The following is a 20,992-nucleotide window of genomic DNA, read 5'->3' as shown; positions in this document are numbered from 1 at the left end:
TGTAATAGTGTGAAGAAATGCTTGCAAGATTTGATGGAGGCAATTCTCGACGCGTCTCTGACATTGTTACTGGTGATGAGACTTGGATCTATCAATTTGACTCTGAAAATAAACGCCAGTCTACAGAGGAAAATCCACCCACGAAAGTGAAACGACCGCGAAGTGTGGGGAAGAATATGGTCGCAACTTTCTTCTCCAAATCTGGCCATGTTGCAACTGTTCCACTTGAAGAACAAAGGACTGTTACTGCTCAATGGTACACTACTGTTTGCCTAACAAAAGTGTTTCAGAAGCTTCGGGAACGGCGTCCAAGAACTGGATTGCGTGGGATCCTGCTTTATCATGACAACGCGTCCGCACACACGGTCAATATCACAATTCAGATTTTAGAAGCTAGGGAGGTCAAACTTATGTCTCATTCGCCGTATAGCCCTGACCTGGCCCCGTGTGACTTTTTTCTGTTCCCCAGGATCAAAGATCGCTTGCGTGGGAAGAGATTTTGCAGCCCTGAAGCAGCTGTAGTGGCTTACGAGAACGAACTTTCAACACTTGAAGAAAAATGCTGGCAACACTGCTTCCAAAAGTAGCTTTCGAGGATGCAAAAGTGTTTACAGTGTAATGGTGAATACTTTGAGAAAATGTAAGTGTTAAATTGATTTTAAGTAAGTTATTTCACATCTGAAAACTTTCGTAGTGACCCTCGTACTGACAAGGAAGATGAAGGTGGGACAGGATCTGAAGAACTAACATCGATCTCTTTTTCAGGGATCCAGGATGCTTCGTGCATTTGAAATTCGTCAGTTTCGACGATGCAAAGTTGCCTTCCTCGTCGACCACAGATTCAAAGTGGCTGCGCATGTGAAGAAGCAGGGACATCTCGTTTGTGAAGAAGCTCTCGAGCATCTTTTTTGGACTTAGGACTTCAGTTTACCTCTTTTCATATTCTTCTTGTCCTAAATCAGTGCGAGAATGCGAATAAACTCAATTTCTTCAGAAATATTCAAATTCAAAAATAAAAAATTTAGTACGAGATAATATCCGACGAATTAGGTTTTTTAATATCTTATTTTGATCTACAAATCCTGGATCGTTCCATCGCGGAAAATATAATTTCACGAAAAAGAATTTCTTCTGTTTCCTATGCAAAACCCCTTAGAAGAATAGAGTGAGTAATGATTCAAATCAAAGGTTTCAGATAACATTCTCAGAAATAGCAATACTAGTGGGAACATGAGGGCATTTTCAGGCGGTGGTTACGATCACTAACAACTAACTCCGGAAAAGCGTGTTCCCTAAATCCAATGCTGCGATAGCCACAAAACGGAGTTTTATTGTATTGTAATACATGCAGGATTCGCCACCATTTACGCTGGTGTTTAGTGCGTTTTCGAATCTCTTCTGTATGATTCAATTTATATAGGCTATAGTTCGCAATTTTCCAAATCAATAGGAATATTTATTTATCTATATCGATATATATATATATATATATATATATATATATATATATATATATATATATATATATACGAGGGTTGGAACTTAAATAGTGGAAACACTGCTGTGGAGACACTATGCAATGAAATGTACTAGTGGCGCTGATAGCGCACGTTGTTAACATACCTACCTAACCTCTGAGCAAGTAGACTCGCCCGTCCCACGTCACCGGCAGGCTCACAAGCGAGGGAAGCACAGTCACTTGTGAGCGAGCGGTCTAACGTAAAGGTGTCACTATGTTTTCGAAACAGGAACAACGGAGTTGGATCAAGATTGAATGTGCCAGAGGTCGTACAGCACGACAGTGTCATCAAGGGCTTCAAGAGGCGTGTGGGAAATCGGCATTGCCGTACAGAACAGTGGCACGGTGGGTAAAAACCTTTAACGAAGGTCGACAAACTGTGGCGGACATGCATCTGGCAGGTCGTCCTAGCGTCTCTGAAGAAGAAGTGCAAGCTGTTGCCGCGTTAGTGAACAGTGATCGACGCCTGACGATTCGTGAGCTCGCCCACGAAACCGGATTAGGGCATTGACGGTCTGCCCTGGAGGAACGTAATGCGTTAGGATAACACACCATAACTTTCACCACACTGGGGCTCTGACGCACTTTCGACGTTCGCGGCGACCCATAATGACACCATTCGATGGATTGGCGTTTCAGTGTTGGTTCGTAAGATTTGGCCCATGTCTCATCCAGTGTTATGATACGGCGTAAGAAAGCCTCGCCTTCGCGCTCATACCGCTCCAAGCGCGTCTGAGCAGCGTCGTAACGCATCCATTTTTGCATTTCCATCAACTCATGCGGAACCCATTGTGATGCAGTTTTGCGCATGCCCAGGAGTTCCTTCAGAATACGAAGCACAGTCTTACGCGCTAATCCGGTTTCGTGGACGAGCTCACTAATCGTGGATCACTGTCCACTGTCCACTAGCGAATTTGACACCTTTACGTTAGACCGCTTGCTCACAAGTGATTTGTGCTTCCCTCGCTTGTGCGCCTGCCAGTGACGTGGGACGGGCGAGTCTATTTTCTCTGAGGTTAGGTAGATATGTCAACAACATGCGCTATCAGCGCCACTAGTACATTTCATTGCATAGTGTCTCCACAGCAGTGTTGCCACTATTTAAGTTCCAACCCTCGTATATATATATATATATATATATATATATATATATATATATATATATATATATATATATATATATATATATATATATAAATGAAAGTGACTATGTTTGTAACTTAATAACTCTTAACCACCCGACCGATCTCGTTCAAATTTTCAACATAGATGAAGTTCTGACCTGGGATGTTTTTTATCATTTTACTTTGAAGGTGCAACTTGGAGGAGGGGGAATATATAAAAAATAATTGAAAATGAACGATGTTAGTGTCAAATGCATAAATTTCGGCGTCGCTGGGATAAACAGTGACTCTTTCGATGCAGTTTAAATCCAAATTCACCCCGCAGCTTGGGTAAAGTGGAGGATGACATATACAAAATGTTCGAAAATGACTGATATTAGAGTCGAGACCATGGTGTTAGGGGTCGCTGAAATGAACAGTAACACTTTCGATGCCGTTTAAATTAAAATTTGGCCATGCAACTTGGGGAAGGGGAGATATATAAAAGTGATCGAATATGACCGATATTTGTGTCGAATCCATAGTTTTTGGAGTCCGTAAGTTGATGGTGATAGTTTTGGTGCCCTATATATCCAAAATGAAACGTATTCTCCCCGTATGAAAAACGGGTATTCTAGCTAATTTATAAAAAAGAAAAAAACAATAAAATTATTTGTTTAAAAGATTGCATATAAATCTGAGAATAAAAATAAAAAATACAGCAGAAAAACTGTTACGTAGCGAAGACCTAAAGCCCCTCCTCCCCCTTATTACTCTTCATAACGCAAGGCCGAACCCCCTTCCCTCCTTGCCGCCTTACGTAATATGTGGACGACCCCTAAATGTGTCTTAATCACATATCCATTAGACACAGAACAAATATAGACACTTTAGTTCTTCTACTGACAGTCAGTACATATAGTGATTTTTCTTTATTGACTCTTATGCACATTTCGGTTGCACATAGAACAAATCCAAGAACGTTTTATGTCATCAATTCGAGGACAAATAGCACACACATCTCCTTCTTTTAGCTGGAGAATCTGTTTGCGGACAGTCTTCATTGATGTTCCTATCAGTTAATCGTAACAATGATTGCCGAAGCCTACGAGAAAGTGTCCCGCATTCGCCCCTTACTTTTAGGTGATCTTGAGCGAGAGTCATCGTAATACTCCTCATGAAGTCTCGTCTCTAGAGTCTTCTTGGTTCGTTGGAAAGATGGTAAAAAAAAACAAGGCTATTTAAGCATGCAACGTCCAGTATTCTATAGAAAATTGCAAGAAACCACCTTCTGCAAAATCTGCCAGTTCCGAGTTCTGCACACATCTCCGTAACACTCCCCAAGAAAACCACAGAAAAAATGTAATGCAGGAAACGTATAGCGCAAGTACTATCCTGGAGAAAATTTCGACCCCAGAGGTCCGAAACTATCGAAACAACAAAGTGCATGGACACGAACAACAAGTCGCTACGAAATAACAAGATCAACTGAAAAAATGCAACCGTTAAGTTTTACGACCCACGATTATGCCGGCTAGGCTAAAGGAGGATAATGAGAAATGATAATGAGAAATGAATGAAATGGTGGAATGAAGAAAGTGGGACGAAATTGGAGAACCCCGAGAAAACCCACGCACACAGTGTTTATCCAGCACAAGGTTCACTTTGCGCGGGCTAGGATCAAACCCAGGACCCCATGCACCAGAGGTGAATACTCTATCACTGAGCCACCGCGGCCCCCTAGCAAGGTCAACTGAGAATAGACGACTGAAGCCTCAGTGAAACAATATATATATATTGTCCACAGCTAGAAATGTGTTTGCGGAGGTCAAATTTGATCCCCCACGATAGTAGTTACGAGTTAAGTATGTAGTGATAACTTAAGAAAAAGATAAGTAAAAACTTAGATTTCTTAATAAAAATAACTTTGTATACTGTTAGTATGTATATATATATATATATATATATATATATATATATATATATATATATATGTATGTTTATATGTATATACAGGGTTTGTCCGGGAAGTAATAGGACTGATTTTATTTCGCCATGACTGTACTTCGGAGCGTGCGCGCACTGTCTGAATCCAGTAGAGGGCGTTCCTAGCTAACGAACGATCGGCTGGTCAGTTGTCTCCGAGCACACGGAGAGTCAGAACAGGCTTTTTCGCGCTACGTGTTTCTGTGAATGGTGCAAGCCGAAAATGCAGCGTTCGTTAGAGCAGAGGTACGCGATTAAATTCTGTGTTAAACTCGGTAAATCTGCGACAGAGACGTTTGACATGATCAAGCAGGCTTACCCAGATGATGCTTTAGCAAGAAGTGGTGTGCTTCGGTGGCACAAGGCCTTTTCGGAGGGCCGGGAAGAGGTCGCCGATGAAGACCGTGCTGGAAAACCTTCGACTTCGACAAACACCGACAATGTGACTCGTGTGCGCGAAGTTTTGAACTCAGACCGTCGACTAAGTATTCGTTTAATTGCCCAGATGTTAAATTTACCAAAAACTGTGGTTCATGAAATTGTGACGGAGCATTTGAACATGCGCAAGGTGTTCGCGAAGTTTGTCCCAAAAGTGACGACCAGAAATTGCGACGAGTGGAATTGTGCCAAGAAAATTTGAACATATGTGAAAGTGACCCCCAATTTTTGAAAAAAACTAATCGCAGGTGTCGAATCATGGATCTTTGAGTATGATCCCGAGACAAAGAGGCAATCTTCCGAGTGGCACACGCCGGCGTCTCCCCGCCCAAAAAGAGAAGAATGAGCAAATCCAAAGTGAAAACGATGCTCATTGTCTTTTTGACATTAAAGTCTTCGTCCCATATGAATTTGTTCCTCCTGGACAAACCGTCAACGCCAAGTTTTACGTGGAAGTGCTCAAGAGACTCAAACAAAGGGTCAATCGGGTTCGACCAGACATCGGAGCTGACTGGAAGCTGCACCACGACAACGTTCCGGCTCACACCGCCTTTCTTGTGAACAGCTATCTGACCAAGGCCGGCAACCCAACGCTTCCGCAGCCGCCCTACACCCAGATGTGGCCCCCCGGACTTCTTTTTGATTCCTCGCCTGAAACGCCCTATGAAAGGCAAGCATTTTGAGACGATAGAGGGGATCCCAGCAGCTTGCACCGCGGCTCTCAAGGCTATTCCGGAGAATGAGTTCCGTGACGCCTTCAACGCTTGGAAATCGCGCTGGCAGCGCTGCATCGACACAGAAGGAGCCTATTTTGAAAGTTTTCAATGAATTGTAACGATTGGCTCAATAATTTTTTTAAAATTGACTCAGTCCTATTACTTTCCGAACAAACCTTATATATATATATATATATATATATATATATATATATATATATATATATATATATATAACGCAGCAGCTGAAATGCGTGGGGCAGGAGGGTATGAGCAAATCGATCACCAATGGAATGAATCGATCCTGGGCACAGTAAAACTAGTTAGGCCACTGGGCATATCTCCTTCCTTCTCTTCTCTTTACATTATATCTGGAAATGTATGTTCTGACTAATAGGCTACTGTGGCAATTTTAAAAAGTAGGAGGATATACGCTATCAATGATAAACTATGACTTTTAATATATATAGGGCAATAAATCGAAAAACTCTATATTATTGTTCTGTCCCAATGTCCTGTATAGAGATCCACATATGTCTTCTCAGAGCAACATTAAACTAATCTTTTCCACATAATATTTTTCATTCTATACTTTGATCCAGGGGTGGAAATGGAATTTTAGACCTAAGGGGAAAGTCAATAATAGATAAGGTTTGATTCAGAAAGTCGGAAGAGCAAGCGAAATTTGATGGAGAAGCGATAGAAATTGTTGCAGAACAATTAAAATTAATATCACCATTCAAATTTACTATTTGTTAATAATAACTACAGATGTTTCTCCTTCTTTTGCACAATCACTTCAACTGACGAAGGGGATATTATCCCCTCGTGCATACCTGATTTTCACTCTTACTTTGATCTCAGGCTTTTTGCACGTGAAACCGTATTTACCGGGTAACTTTGACGCGGGGCCATTTTGACTCGTGCATTTTTGTTGCGGAGCACTTACGCCTAGACCATTTTCATGCTGGGCTCTAAGACTCGGGCCCTTTTGAGGCAGGGTTCTTTCGACCCAGTCTGCTTTGACGCAGGACACTTTTAACTCGATTCCTTTTGACCCGGGCAATTTTGACGTGGGGGCCGTTTTGACTCTGGCCTTTTAGTAGCGGGGCTATTTTCACCCGTGTCCTTTAGAGGCGGGTCCTTTTGACCCGGGCTCTGTTAATGTAGGGCCCTTTTGTCGCGGGGCCCTTTCACCAAGCCCTATTGGCGCGGGCTGTTTTGACTCGTATCCATTTGTAGCGGGGCCGTTGTGACTCTGGCCCTTTTGTTGCGGAGATCTTTTGACTCGGAGACTTTTCTCGCGGGGCCTTTTGACCAGGAGACCTTTTGACCTGTGCTCTTTTTTTACATTCGCTCAGCCGTGTAACTCAGCCGGTGCCTTAAGCATTCAAAACCGGCGAGGTAACATTATTGCGAATGTTTCTTTATTTTTTCTAGGCTCTCTTGACGAGGGGCTGTTTATACTCGGGCTCGTTTGACGTAGGGCCCTTTTGACTCGGTTCTTTTTGTCGCGGGACCATTTTGACCCAGGTCTTTTTCACGCTTGATCGTTTTATCCCGGAAACTTTTAACTCAACCCTTTCCGACCCGGGCCATTTTGACGCGTGGTCATTTTGAGTTGGACTCTTTTATCGCGGAGACTTTTGACCTGGACATTTCCCACTGGGCTGTTTTGACCCGGCCCCTTTTCACGCGAGATCGTTTTGACTCGGGTACTTTTGTCGCGGAGACCTTTTGACGCGGGCTGCTTTCTATCGGGGCTGGTTTGAACCGTGCCCATTTGAGTTGCATCCTTTTGACCCGGCCTCTTTCGAAGTAGGGTCCATTTGTCGCAGGGTCTTTTGACTCGGCTCCTTTTCACGCGGGGCCGTTTCTACTCGGGGCCTTTTGTCGCTAGGCCCTTTTGACCTGCAGACTTTTTTTCTTGCGCTCTTTTAACGCGGGGCCATTTCTTCTCGGGTCCATATGACGTAGTTACCTTTTGACTCGGGTTTTTTCTTGCGGGATCCTTTTGAGCCGGGCTCTTTTGACGCAGGGCCCTTTTAACTCAAGCCCATTTAACCTGGGACCCTTAGACGTGGGGCCATTTTGGCTCGGGTCCTTCTGTCGCGGAGACCCTTTCACACAGGTCCTTTTGACTCGGGCCCTTTTGTTGCAGAGATATTTTGAACCCGGGCCTTTTGTCGAGGGGTTCTTTTATCCGAGCCCTATTGACCTGGGCTCTTTTCACGCGGAGCCCTTTTTACTTGGGAATGTTTGACGCAGGTCCATTTTGACTCGGGTCTTTTTGTCGCAGGACACTTTTGACACGAGCTCTTTTGACGCGGGCCGTTTTGATCCGGGAACGTTTGTTGCAAAGAGCTTTAGACCCGGGCCTTTTCGACTCGGGCATTTTTGTAGCGGGGCCCCTTTTGACACAGTCCTTTTGGCATAGAGCCCTTTTGACTCGAGCTCTCTTAACACAAGATTCTGTTTTACTCCGGTCTCTTTGTCGCAGGACGATTTTGACCTGAACTTATTCACGCTGTTCCGATTTGATCCGGGCCCTTTTGAGGCGGGATACTTTTGACCGGCGCTCTTTTTACGCAGGCCCCTTTTAACTCGAGCCCTTTTGACGCGGGGTCGTTTTGAGTCGTTCCCTTTTGTCGCGGATACCCTTATACCCAGACCTTTTTCACACTGGGCCGTTTTGATTCGGGTCCTTTTGAGGAGGGTTCCTTTCGACCCAGGCTCTTTTGACACAGGGCCTTTTAACTTTATCCCTTTTGACCCGTACAATTTTAACGCTGGGCCATTTTGACTCAGGCCTTTTGGTTGTTTCGCTCTTTTGACCCTTGCCCTTTAGAAACCGGTCCTTTTGACTCGGGCCCTTTTGTTGCGGGTCCTTTTCACTTGTGCCCTTTAGAGGCCGCTCCTATGATCCGTGCTTTTCTGACCCAGGGCCAATTTGTCCCGGGCCCTTTTGACCAGGGCCCGTATTGACTCGGGCCCTTTTGGCTCAGTTCGCTTTTGTAACTGAGATCTCATGACCCGGGGCCGTTTTAACTTGGGGCCTTTTGTCGCGGTGGTCATTTGCCCTGGCCCTTTTGACACTGAGACATTATGACCTGGGCTCTCTTGACGTGGGGTTGCCTTTTCTTGAACCCGTTTCACGCAGACCTTTTTGACGATGGGTCGTTTTATTCCTGGTTCTCTTGACGCGGGATAATTTTGTTTCGGGCCTTTTTCACGCAGGACTGTTTTGACCTGGGCCCTTTTGAGGCGGGGCCGTTTTGACCCGTACTCTTTTGCCACAGGGCCCTTTTTTCTCGAGCCCTTTGGACTAAGAACCTTTTGACGCGGGGTCGTTTTGACTCTGGCCCTTTTTTCGCGGAGAGTTTTGACCCAGGCCTGTTTGACGCGTGATCTTTTTCACTCGGGCTCTTTTGTAGCGGGGCTGTTTAGATCGGTCCCTTTTGAGGCGGGTCCTTTTGACCCGGCCTTTTTTTAAACTAGGGCTCTTTTGTTGCGGGACCCTTTGACGCGGGGCCGTTTTGTCACGGATATCTTTTGGCCCAGGCTGTTTTTACTCGGGGCTCTTTTACCCGAGCCCTGTTGACTCGCAGACATCTTAACCTACGCTCTTTTAATGCGAGGGCGTTTTTACTCTGGCACGTTTGACGCAGGAACCTTTTTACTCGAGTCTTTTTGTCACGAAATTTTTTTGACCCAGGACCTTTTGAGTCGGGGTCCTTTTGACCCGGGTTCTTTTGACGCAGGGCACTTTTGAACCGGACACTTCTGATGCGGGGTAGATTCGACTCCCGTCTTTTGTCGCGGAGAGCTTTTGACTCAGTCTCTTTAGACTCGGGTCCGTTTTGACTCGGGGCCCTTTTGTTACGCGTTGTTTCGACCCGTGCCCTTTTGACCTGGCTCCTTTGATGCGTGGCTGTATTGACTCGGGCCCTTTTGGCACAGGGCTCCTTTGGCGCAGAGAGCTTATGACCCGGGGCCAGTTTTACTCGGGGCGTTTTGTCGCGGAGGCAGTTACCAGGGCCCTTTTAACCCGGGCTCTTTTAACTTGGAGCCATTTTGATCCGGTCCCATTTGACGCTGGGCCGTTTTAACTCGGGCACTTTTGTTTCGGAGACATTTTGAGTAGGTTTCTTTTGACTGGGGGCCTTTTGTAGCGGGGCCCGTTTTGACACCGGTCCATTTGACGTAGGGTCCTTTTAATAAGGCCCGTTTTGACAACGGTCCATTTGACGTAGGGTCCTTTTAACAAGGCCCGTTTGATGCGGGTCCGTTTTGCCTTGAGCTCTTATGTCGCGGGTCCTTTTGATCGTTCCTGTTTTGACTCCGGCCTTTCTGTCCTCGCCCTTTCGTCTTGCCCTTCTGACAAAGAACCAAATATATAACGCAGCAGCTGAAATGCGTGGGGCAGGCGGCGGGTATGAGTAAATCGATTATTAATTGATCCCTGGCGCAGGAAAATTAGTTACGCTACTGATCATATCTCTTTCTTTCTCTTCTCTCTACATCATGTCTGGAGATGAATGTTCTGACTAATAGGCTACAGTGGCGATTTTAAAAAGTAAGACGATATATGCTATCAATTACAAATGTTATGAATTTTAACTTAATATATATAGCGCAATAAATCGAAAAACTGTATATCGGCCTTTTGCTCCCCCCTCTTGTTGGAAAAATCTTGCTGGTGTTAAGGATTATCATGTTGCTTAGTTACTGTATTATATTGTGCTATACAAACAATAAATACATCTGTGTTTTTTTAATAAGAAGAACCTTATTTACATTTATTACGGACCTTGCTTTACGACACCGAAACATATTCACGTTCAGCGTAATCAGTTTCCATTCTGAAAAAAGGACAGTGAGACGAAAGAAATTATTGACGCATACATTTAGGACTTAGAAAAGTGTCCTGGGAACATGTCGTAGTAAATTCCTGAAGAGTGACATGCGCTAGTAGCAATTGTTAGCAGTTATTAACTGAATATAGAAGATAATAAACTGAAAAACTGAAAATACGAATCTTTTCAGAGATGACAGTGTACTGATGCTTTAAATCTGTTCCTTTACTCCTTATACATACGTTATTTCCCTAGTCAAAATAAAAACTCTTCAAAATTATTCACAATTTCTTATGCAACCATCCCTTCCTTGGAGTACTGCGCGGTCACATACCCGTCACGGCGATGTAAAGGCACTTTTGGCGACGAGGATACATACAAAACCATTACATATGGTAACTACGTCTTGAAACTTATATCAGTGAGGTGTGCACCATGGTTATTCAAACAGATCTCTGCACCTCGCCTCACAGCACTCACCATGTCCAGCGAGGTTTGGTGGATTGCATGTTGAATGGATTCACGCAAATCCTGTAATGTTGCAGGTTTTGTTGCATACATTTGTTGCATCAAGTAACACCATAGGAAGATGTCACATGTCGATAGCTCGGGCGAGCGTACAGGCCAAGGAGCATTGCCGCGACGTGAGATAACCCATCCTGGAAACATTCTCCCAAGATTGTTGGCCGATGCAATTGCTGTGTGTGACGTTCTCCCGTGTTGTTGCAACCACATCTGTCTAAGGCAACGCCTTAGCAGTTCTGGGAGTAAAAAGTTTTCGAGCATGTCCACATATCGAGCACACGTGGCAGTTACAGTGTTACCATCCTCGTCGTTGAAAAAGTATGGTCCAATAATCCCATCAAAATAAACACCACATCATACTGTTACTTTAGGGCTATAGGGGACTGCATGCAACAACCTTGGATTTCTCGGTGCCCAGTAACGGACATTCTGCTTATTTACACACCCATCAATGTGAAAATGCGCCTCGCCGGACGTGATTAACCTCTGTATAAAGTTTTGGTTCTCATTAATCATTTGCAACAGCGTATTGCAGAATTGTACGCGAGCATTAAAATCCTCAGGGAGCAACTTGTAAATCATCTGCATTTTAAATGGTTGGAAGTGCGGGTCCTAGTGTAATATTCGCCGCACACTCCTATCTGACATGCCCAGATCCCTATCTGACATCCGTAATCGTTGCAGAGTATTTGTTCTTGAAGAAACACTCCACTGCGAAAAGCGCGACATTCATCCGTCCAACGCTCCATGGCTACTGACGGAAGGCTTACGAAATTCTTCCAATACTGCGTGTGCGCACCGAGCAGTTGAAGAAACCTACTTGCATAAACAAAAGTAAACAACAATGAGCACGTTCTCTATCGGGTTACGTTTTCTATGTTCATTTTACATCGTCTAACTATTTCTGCCGCACCCTTTATAATTTAGGCGCGAATATAAGGAATAGACCTATTTCATTTTATAATGTAAAACTCTATGCTTTGATGAAATAATGTCGAAATAACATTATTTTAGACACTGCACACACCGAACTAATTGGTTTTCTTTCAATTTTCTGCCTCATATTGCGAATTCTTGTTTTTGCCAAGAATTCAGTGCTTTGGCCCCACTGTGCGTCGTGATTAATCCGATTGGGTAGATAAGAAAAACGTTTTGAACTAAGCAAACTCATCACTGTTAAAACGCCGAACACGATTTTGCTCGTTTCTGATTTTGAAAATGCTCCTGCATACACTATAAGTCAAGAAATCATCTATAGTAATAAGTAAAAACTTGTTATGACTTATTTAAAAACTCTTGGATTGCGAGCGAAGCGAGCAAGAAAATTTTTAAGAAATCTGCGTATTTCATTGATAACCGACAGCAATATTGATCTAATAGGGCGCCAATACGTTCTGGGGGCGACTCGTATTTTACTCATGTCCAACACCACTTTTTCTTTCTCCTCGCTCGTTCGGCGCCCCTTTGCTATCAGCGCCCGGGGCGGGCGCCCCGCTGGCCCCCCCTTAGCTACGGCTCTGTATACACCTTCTACAAATGTTCAATACGTGCCCCTTTGGTGACACAACACACGTCCAGACGGTACTCGAGCTCATTCCGTACATTTTGTAACATAGTTCTATGAATTCTCTGTACTGCAGCACTGGTGTGTTCTTTGAGCTCGACTAAGGATTACAGTAGTGGAGGTATACAAACAAGGTCCTTAACGTACCTCCACTGGAAGAATCGCAGGGCGTTAAATCAGAAGATCTGGAAGGCCAGGTGCATTTCCCTTTACAGAAACAATCAGTATCCTTGAATTGCTGATACCACCGCAAAATGCTTTGTTTACATGCCGGTTCTTTTCCACACTCTCTTCTGAAAGTGTGTCGCACAGCTATAATAGACGAACATTTGGCATATTCAAGCACACACAAGCTTTATTCTCACTTTCTTTCCATTTTCGACAGGTACTAACCTGGTACTGCCACACTGCTACACCCAATCGGAAAAGATAATGGACTCGTGCTGCCACACAGCACAAACTTGGTGAGTTTGTGATTCTTTTCATGCATCTTTCATGTGTGTACGTGTAATACATTTGAAAATATAGCCTTTTCAAAATGAATCAATCATTTATGCTAACCCTGTATTCTAATTTGCGATTTTGTATGCATAAAATGCCCAGTGTGAAGATTCGATTAAGTTGGACGTATGAAATCAAATGTAGAAATTGTTTATTGAAAATAAACGAACAAAATGTTCCAGAGTATCGACTAACTGGTTTTTAAAGAGTGATGGTGTATGTGTGTGTGTGGGGGGGAGATGATTGTGTGAAAGCTTATGTAACTCCAGGAAAATCAATTGTCAACAAGTAACTTGAAAAAAAAAAAAAAAACAGAAGAAGATGATATGACTTTCAAACATTTTGCATGTACTTTATTCTCCCCTCACGGATATTGGGAATTTTACTCGTTTCGTATCATATAATTGGATTGCAACGATGAAATCTATCAGAAAAAGAAACGAATCAATCTCATGTTCGTAGTCAAGAGGAACATTACCACCTACATTTTTCTTGTTCTTGTGAATTGTGCTGAACAAACTTTATATTTTACATCACGTACTATTTACTGCTGAATGTTAGCCTAACCCAATGACGGCGGTTGGACGATAAAAGTGGGGGGGCAAGACATGATCTGAACAATTGTATATCAACGTTAAATTTCCTGGTTGTTTCTAACACTGTTTGATGAAAAGTTGTATAACTAATAGGATACTATTTTTTTCACTTAAAATGCCGTATATCATATTTCTATTTTATTAAGTAAATTCATAAGAGCAATACAGGGAGGTACTAGCCCTTTATACTCTTAAACAAGGAAAGTGTAAGAAGAGATTTGAGTTCTTGCTCATGAACATCTTAAAATTCTATCTGGAAAATTGTGTGATCAGATTATTTAATAAATTTGCAAAACAAATAAATAGAAGGGATAATATTAATCATAGTAATGAATAATGAGGCTTGTTTTGCAGAAGTTATATTGAAACTGGGAATTAATGTACAACTTATACTTTTAATTCCACACATGTCATTAAATGAATTATTTTACTGTTAGGATATGAAATGCAGTAAGTACATCAAACATATGCTATGACATTTAAAGAGATATGCAATTGCAATATTAATTGCTTTGAATTGCAATTAAAACTCAATTCCTGTAGCTTTCATAACTCCACGGAAGGATAAATAACCAATACGTACTCACGCAACGGCAAATATCATATGGCACCATTTTTTTTCTATGAAACAGTAATACATACAAAACCTTTACCAGGGTGTCCACATTCTGGAAAATAAGTAGAAGCCAGGGAAAGATCAGGGAAGTAAAAATGTATCAGGGAAAGTCAGGGAAAAATCGATTTAGGTCCATTGTTCAATTACTGAATTTATGAAATAGGGTTGATTTCTTTACTGTTATTGGATGCAAAATGTGGTATTCTCAATGATGATATTGAGGGAGGCAGTATTCTCTGATATAGTGGTTGAAACTAATTTTCTGCGAAAAACACATATCTAACTGCATCCTGGCATATTTGCTCGAAAGGTAGACGCTTTCCTAGAATTACATGGTGCCAAGAGGATATTTGAACAAGTGGCTAAGAACGCGGAGAAATAATATCTCCAGCTCACAGTGAAAGCTCAGACTGAAGAATTTAACGAACACTCGAATGAATTCATAGCCAATGACAGAGATAGTATTGGATTTGATGAGTTTTTTTTTTATTTAGTCTTAGAAAATGGGAAGAACTTCGTTGACTTATGGTCAGTTATGAAATTGTGTTTTGTCTTCTTTCACGGAAACATATTTTTTGAAAGTGGTTTCACAATAAATAAAACTCTCATTGTTGGCTACTTACAAGAAGAATCTCTGGTGGCGCAACGGATCATATATAATTCTGTGATTAGAATAGGTGGATCTTCAGGATTAATAATTACAAGAGGTATGATAAATTCAGTGAGAAGTTCAATGAGACAATATCAGGTGTATTTGGAAAAGAAAAGAGAAATAAATGCTGGAGACGAGAAGAGGAGAGAGAAACGGAAGATTCAGCAATAACTAAGGGAGCTGGAGGAAGAAGAAAAGAAAATTAAATTGTGGAGACAATAAGAAGGATATTCAGATCAATGAGAAGAAAACTATGGGAGAAAGGATGAAAAATTTCAAAATGGGTTGCACTTTACAACTGCACCAGCAAAAGTATGTGTTATATAATGTGTGTGTGTGTTTTTTAATAATCTGTAAAATCATGTATGACCTGTTTATAGGCAATATTATAATGCTGTGTAATTGGTATTATAATGTGTAAGCATAAAATGTGTATTTTTTTCATATCTTAAGTACTCTGTATACTGCATACTTTCGTTTGTATCTTTACATTTTGTGTAATATGTAGGCCTAATCAATATCGGCCTAATGCATATGTTTGTAAATTTACATTCCTTTGGAAACAAAATTGAAAAAAGAAAGAAACAGAAGCGGAAGAGAACAAGGCCAACTATGAGGAGTGTGGAGGCTGGAGTTTCTTTTTTCTATAATTTTAAAGTTATTCAGGGGTCAGGGAAATCTGGAACTTTCGTCCTGGAAAGTCAGGGAAAAGTCAGAGATCTTTTCTCCAAATTGTGTGGACACCCTGTTTACATTTCGAAATGAAATTATATAAACTAGGGCGTCACTTCAAAAAAGTGGGGGGGAAACTGCCCCCTCTTGCCCCCCTAATCGCCGCCCATGGCCTAACCAACCCAATATATACAGAAGAATATTACACATAATTCATACTACTACAAGAGATAGAAGTTCAGCCTGTTAACTGGATCAACTCTCTTTCTCTCTCTCTCTCTCACTCGGTGTTATTTTTATCAAAACACGCCAATCCATTCATTTTATGCAGTGTAAATTTCGATAACAACTTTAATACTCCATATTTCTAACCTAAAAAGTCCTAAAATGAACTGTAAGTGGTAACAGATGCTCTTAGCCAAAATTAAAAGTATTTTAATTCAATAGACAAGCTATTTACAATAATAAGAATATTCAGGTAAATCGATTTACTCATTTTTAAATGAAGTGATTCTTCTTGAATATTCCTTAGATAGGCAATTTATTGACCAAATAGATGCTCTGATATTTTGGATCTTTTCAGGAGTTGCAGTATTCCCCCCCCCCCCAAAAAAAATGAATAACCTCTGTCCAGAAAGTTCGATCAATGTGCCTATATTTCGAATGGATTGTTGTCTTACCTGAAGCAGTAGTTACTGTCGTCCGAAGTAATCCCGTTGGTGGTAAAGCACTTCTGGAAACGGCTGTACAAATCTTAGAAACTTCTGGCGTACTTGTCTTTAGGGATGGTCTTCAGCTGGTTCGTAACATTACGTTGGATGTCTGAAATATCCGAGAACCTCTGCCCCTTGAGGGCTGATTTCAATTTGGGGAACAAGAAAAAGTCCGGGGCAGACAAGTCGGGAGTATGGTGGGTGATTGAGTGACACAACTCCCCTGTTGGCCAAGATCTACTGAACCAGAAAAGTAGTATGTGGCCGGGTATTATCATGGAGTAGGGTCTAGTCGCCTTGCTTGTCTTACTGGGGTGTACCCACTTGGTCCATTGCATCAGATGTTTCAGTATTTCCACTTACATAGCGACATTTAGCGCGGTGATCTCAGGGAGAAATTCTTTATAGATGCGACCCTACAAGCATTGTTGTTAATGCGAGATCTCTCACTTCGCATTTTTTTGCTTTTCGTAGGCCCTGAACCTGCCAATCCATACTTTGACGCTTGCCTTTGGGGTCGTACCTCAGGCTCCATGCCACGTCGACGATGGTTTCAGGAAATTTGGGTCTTGATTCACCATGTCGATAAGGTCTTTACAGACGTCAAGCCAAGCTAAACTTGCATTTGATCAGACGTCAAAATGTGGGGCATGATTCGGGAACAAAGCTTGTTTTTAACCAAATCGTGAGGTAGGTCGTCTCACGAGCAATTCCCACTTCCTCTGCTATCATCCGCACTGTCACACTAAAATTTTGGGCCAAAAGATGAGCCACGTTGGTTTCATGTTGGTCACCAAGATTTCATGTTGGTCTATGCGAATATTATGGTGCGAGTGTGTCTCCTGAGTGCGTGGTGTAAATCTCCTGAGTCTATGGTCCCCAATTGTCAACCAGGCACACTCCAAGCTGGTGGTGGATCCATAATACTGTAGTTTGGAACCTGCTTTCATGGCGTGAATTGGGTCATATAGTTCGCTTCAAACGGGCTGGTCATTTCTAGGTTGAACTTCTTGGTGATTATCTCCAACTTTATGTGCTTCGTGTACCTGTCAACAATGGAATTTTTCAGGATAATAATGCGCTATTTCACCAGGCCTCAATGGTGCACAAATGGTTTAAGAAAATCGTGTGCACTTCCAGTGGCGGCGATACCGGCTTCGGGGCCCCCCGCAAAAACTGAACAAAAGGCCATGTGTTTCTCGAACTTTATTTACAATTTCTATTGCGTACTAATGTATCATTTTATAATGTTAACAGTATTATCACTATGATTACAGTTACTACGAATAATAATAATAATAATAATAATAATAATAATAATAATAATAATAATAATAATAATAATAATAATAACAATAATAATAATAATAATAATAATAATAATAATAATAATAATAATAATAATACAATATAACCCCAGTTAACCGAACTAAAGTAGGGTGGTTATTTCGGATATTTTTGTTAAGTCATGGACATCTATTACCGGACCTGTACCACAGTATTTTTTTTTTTATTTATCTGAAATGTCTTGAAGATCAAATAAGTTCAAAACTCTCTTTGTAGGCTACACTTACGTTCTTTATTAAAGTTAAGGAGCTCCATAGTCTAGTGGTGATAGCGTTTTATTCATATCCACGTGATCTCGGGTTCAATCCTCCGATGGAGTACTCCAAATTTTTGGCGTCTGCCCAGCGTCGTGAGGAAAACCGAGATGTGATACGCCTGTTGGGGGAGGGTGACGCAATGGGCTGACCACCTGTTCGTCACTCAGGTGGTCATAGGTCCACCAGTCGTTAACATGTGGCGGTGAGGCCGACTCAGGACTTAAGATCTGTTACGCCAGTGGTTTCAGTTTTTAGTTTTTGTAAGTTAAATGAACATTTTTAGGACTACAGTACATCTGTATTCTATTTGTAGTTAGTACTGCACTTGTTTGTCCTTATGGCATTAGATTAGGCACAGCCTAGCGCGTCCCCGTCTTCTAGATTATTCCCGTGCAGTACAGTACATGTCTTTGGATTTGCGATTTCGCATAATTCGGGTTTCGGTTATCCGGGATTATACTGTAACTACATTCCACACAGAGAAAAATTAACGTAGAATATTTTTGTGTACTCGCGTAAAACACAGTACTCTCATTGCCTAGAATAAAGCGGAACGGAAACTCTTGTATCATCACATCGGAACACTCAACACAAAAACACACATGGTAAAACTAAGGAAAGATGAGGAAAGATATTGTAAGCATTACTATAATAATTTTTCACTTGGAATGAAATGGAATACAAAATTTTAAAGAACTGTTTACACCAGTGCTATTCAATCGGGGATACGCGAAGATATTTCTGGGGGTCTGCTGGAAATCTGTTGACAGTTCACTGCAAATAGAATTCGATAACTTGTCAATTTGTGACTTTTGTATTTATGCTCGAACAGAGTACAGTGAAATTAGTAAGTATTTCCATCAACATATTTGTGTGAACAGGGTTCCTCTGTATTAACAGCAATAAAAACGAAGCACATAAATTGCTTGGATCCAGATTCAGCTCTGATTCTCGCACTCTCGAAGACTGGACCAAGAATAGAGGCGTTGGCGTCGCTGAAACAAGCTCAGTCATCTCATTAATACGTTACTTCTAAAGTTAACATTGTCCTCAGCGTACGAATTATCAGGGAGAATGAGGGGAAAATCCTTCTCAGTAGAACTCGATGTCTCCTATATGTTTTGAAATTTCCCATGTTAATTTTTCGGATGCACACTTTATTCCCCCGTAAATGGTATTTTGATTGACACACTGATTTTTAAAGGGGGTATCTCTATTTCCCTCCCACCTTTTAATCAACAGATCATGTGTATTAAGTTTAATAAGTTAATTTCGGCTTAATTTCTTTTAAACAGCTTCAGGGCTACACAATTGGATGGCGAACTGTGTCTGGGGGTACACGAGGAAAAAAGGTTGAATAGCATCGGTTTACACAATATCCTTCGGTTCTTTAGGAACAAGAATTTCTCTATAGTTTTATTTTTTAATTATTATTATTTTTCATGTTCGATGCTGAAGATGGCAAGCACACACAGTCTACCTTCTGTCATGGTGCTCCGTAAATAATTCTTGATAATTTTTAATTTTGAAAAACTTCTCTCTGCTGCAGTAGTTGTGACAAGAAGTGTGAGGTGCAGCTGTAAGGCAGTAGTCAAGTCCGGCAAACTACTCAGTAAACAACTGTCTTCTTCAATTAACAAGTTGCAATGTCTCGAATTGTTTTCTTGGTAGATATTTCCGGTAAACACGATTATTTATTGTAATACACGGTAATTGTAGTCTAAGATACACGATAACGAAAATATGGCATAATAGACTAACATACTAATATACAAATGTTACACTGCAAAATAAAATCTTTGGAAAATCGCAAAGAGCAGCCTGACATTCATGTTCACAGGCATACCTTATTATTTAATTTGAATGATTACTTCATTATTTAATTCAGTAAAACTGTTAGAATTAGTTATAGGTTGTGTAGAAACGCTTTCAAAATGCACTAAAATTATAAATAACATGTACAAGGTGCCTTGCTGAGTGTACTTTGTAGGGGCCCCCTCAGGTCCGGGGCCCCCCCGCACCGCGGGGTCTGCGGGGCCCTTATCGCCGCCACTGTGCACTTCCAACGCACGATTTGATGCTTTAACTCTCTGGAAATGAATTAATTATATCTAGCACATGTAGGATATTATCAAGCGGATAATTAGTGCCCACGATCCTCCACTTGTAACTACCATTAAATTGTGAATAACATTCGAGGCTGCATTATGCACATCCCTCTAACGTACTGCACATCTTTCTAATGCACATCCCTCTAACTATTCGCGTCCCTGCCACGCCGAGTTGGTGCACTTTGCTATGCTCAAGGAGCTTTCACACGTTATTAGGTGGGTATTAAATGGTTTTGGCATTAAGCGTATTTCTAGAAGTAACTACAGGTATATTATAGTTAAGTTACTTCTTTATTTTCAAATTGCTTCCACTAAAATACAGTATATTTTCAGCTAAGTAATAACCTCCAACAAGAAAGAGAGAAGAAGGGACTAGAAGATGATGTACAATTTGTGTAACTTAAGAATATGTGTAATGTTACATTTTAAATGAAAACATAACTCAACATATTCTGAAAACAAGTTTATGAATATAGGTATTAACAATAAACGCAATTTAATAATGATTACCTGTGGTGTATTTTTAAAACAAAATATGTAGTAGAATAGTACACAACGTGATTCTAAGTGAAATATTACGTTGAAATTTTCGAAGAGTTTAGGTATTTAACTTGATTGAAAGTTGTAGTGATCAAAGTGGTTCAACAGTAACATAGTTAATTTATATTTGTTGATTGATTTGGAATTTCGCGTCCCGTCCAGTACCAGGACCATATGAGACGTGGCTCTACAGCTTAACGCGAGATTCGAACCACATAAGCTTCCACCGAGAATTGAACTCGGATCTCTCTCGCCCAAGGCACATACGCTAACTATAAAT

General features: G+C 41.4%; 1 protein-coding gene across 1 annotated transcript in view; it reads left to right on the top strand.

The window, feature by feature from the left end:
• The window catches only part of LOC145678616 (uncharacterized), a 69,513-nt gene extending 48,853 nt beyond the window's left edge, over window positions 1–20,660 (top strand). Inside the window, exon 4 of the mRNA XM_081748969.1 lies at window positions 20,506–20,660. Within this exon, the coding sequence (XP_081605095.1) occupies window positions 20,506–20,571 (66 nt within the window). The 3' untranslated portion in view covers window positions 20,572–20,660. The remainder of the gene's footprint in view (window positions 1–20,505) is intronic.
• The last annotated feature ends 332 nt before the right edge of the window (window positions 20,661–20,992 follow it).

This window comes from Thermobia domestica, chromosome 2 (genome assembly GCF_964235325.1).
Source record: "Thermobia domestica chromosome 2, izTheDome1.hap1.1, whole genome shotgun sequence".
NCBI lineage: Eukaryota > Metazoa > Arthropoda > Insecta > Zygentoma > Lepismatidae > Thermobia > Thermobia domestica.
Note: the sequence above shows the minus strand (reverse complement) of the source record. Positions and strands in the feature narration are given on the sequence as shown.